Below are 1996 nucleotides of genomic sequence, written 5' to 3' on the forward strand. Positions count from 1 at the left end.
CTGTCCAGCCCGTGCTGCCTGTCCCCTGGGCTGGTGGCATGGTTGTCTGCTGGGTGTCACACCAGCTGCATCCCTCCCTGTGGGGTAGAGCTGAAGCCACTGGCATGGTGTCCCTTGGTGTCCCACGTGGACCCTCCTTTGTTATGGTGGCCTTTCAGTGTTTAAAGGGGCCCGTGAGAAAGATGGGGACAGGGTTTTTTATCAGAGCTGTTGTGACAGGACAAGGCGTGATGGGTTAAACTAAGAGGGAGATTCAGAGTAGCAAGAAGGAGGAATTATTTTATGCTAAGGATGGTGTGACACTGACCCAGGTTGCCCCAAGAGGTGGGAGAAGCCCCATCCCTGTCCCCATCCCCAGGTCAGGTTGGCCCTTGGGGCTCTGAGCACCCTGCTCTGGGTGCAGATGTCCCTGCTCCCTGCAGGGGGTTGGACTGGGTGAGCTTTGAAGGTCTCTTCCCACCTAAACCATTCTGTGATCATCTCCCCTCTGAGTCCTGCCTGGCACCTTGGTGACACAATGGAGCTTGCGGCCATGACTGAGCACAGGTGTCAGAGCCTGCGCCAGGTCCTGCAGCATCCTTCCCATGGAGGGTGTGGGGAACTCACCCCATTGCCTTGAGAAAGCAGATGGGTTTTGGGGCTCCGGTCCTGATCCACAAGGTGTTTTGGGATCTCTAAGCTCCAGCACTAGGTTTCCCTTGTGGCTAAATCACGCTTGTACTTGGTGATTGACAGGGGCAAAGTCTCCTGGGGAAAAGTCCCGCTATGAAACCTCACTGAACCTCACCACCAAGCGCTTCCTGGAGCTGCTGAGCCAGTCACCCGACGGTGTGGTGGACCTGAACTGGGCAGCTGAGGTCCTGAAAGTGCAGAAGAGGCGCATCTATGACATCACCAATGTGCTGGAGGGCATCCAGCTCATCACCAAGAAGTCCAAGAACAACATCCAGTGGCTGTACGTGCCTGGGCCAGGCTTGTGGGGCTGGGCCTGGCCCTCCCCTGGGATGAGGGAGCTGCCTGGGCCATGCTCGGGGTGAAGCAGGGTCTTGCTGAGATGGAAGAGCTCAGAGCAGTGTCACCAGAGCATCTGCTTGGGGTGGAGTGGTGGCCCCTGCTTCATGTTGTCCACAACTCTGCGTGAGGGCTGTGCTCAATTGTGGGTGGCTCCCGAACAGCATCTCTGTGTTGGGAGTTATTCCTGTGTGGGCTGCAAATCCCCCATGGGCTCCCAGGAAGTGGGGGGCTGCGTCCAGGCTCGGGGAAGGGACCCCACGGCTGTGCCCTACTGGGAAGTCCCTGGAAGGCTGATTCCCTGGGTACGGGATGGGGATGGTGCATGGGGACAGTCACAGCGTGGGGCAGAAGGAGCTGTGGGATTTGGCTCCTGATGGCTGCTGTGCTCCCCCGGGGCAACCAGGCCACTGTGGGGGCCCCCGGCCAGCACCGGCTGCTGGACAACGAGCTGCGGGAGCTGCAGGTGGCCGAGCGGCAGCTGGACGACCTCATCCAGATGTGCACGGTGCAGTTGCGCCTGCTCACCGAGGACCCCGCCAACCAGCAATATCCTTTGGTGTGATTTGTCTCCTGATGGCTGCTGTGCTCCCCAGGGGCAACCAGGCCACTGTGGGGGCCCCCGGCCAGCACCGGCTGCTGGACAACGAGCTGCGGGAGCTGCAGGTGGCCGAGCGGCAGCTGGACGACCTCATCCAGATGTGCACGGTGCAGTTGCGCCTGCTCACCGAGGACCCCGCCAACCAGCAATATCCTTTGGTGTGGGGCCGGGGTGGGGCTGGCTGGGTGGGAGGGCACGGCGGAGCCCCGGGGTGAGCCTGGCCGCGTTGCAGGCAGGGTCTTCCGCAGTGCTCCCCACTGCTGCGTGAAAGCATCCCCGTGTCTGCTCCTTGACCCACCGCACTGCAGCCTACGTGACCTGCCAGGATCTCCGCAGCGTTGTGGACCCCTCGGAGCAAATGGTGATGGTTATCAAAGCTCATCC

The 1996-nt window shown here is 60.9% G+C and overlaps 1 protein-coding gene across 1 annotated transcript in view; it reads left to right on the forward strand.

Moving 5' to 3' along the window:
• Positions 1-1996, forward strand: part of E2F1 (E2F transcription factor 1) — a gene marked incomplete at its 5' end in the record, with an annotated part of 3695 nt that overhangs the window by 405 nt on the left and 1294 nt on the right. The window contains 3 exons of the mRNA XM_010144260.1: positions 736-955; positions 1608-1760; positions 1916-1996. The exon at positions 1916-1996 is cut by the window's right edge and continues 29 nt beyond it. Coding sequence (XP_010142562.1) covers positions 736-955; positions 1608-1760; positions 1916-1996 — 454 coding nt within the window. The remainder of the gene's footprint in view (positions 1-735; positions 956-1607; positions 1761-1915) is intronic.

This window comes from Buceros rhinoceros, unplaced genomic scaffold (genome assembly GCF_000710305.1).
Source record: "Buceros rhinoceros silvestris isolate BGI_N320 unplaced genomic scaffold, ASM71030v1 scaffold36919, whole genome shotgun sequence".
NCBI classification, from domain to species: domain Eukaryota; kingdom Metazoa; phylum Chordata; class Aves; order Bucerotiformes; family Bucerotidae; genus Buceros; species Buceros rhinoceros.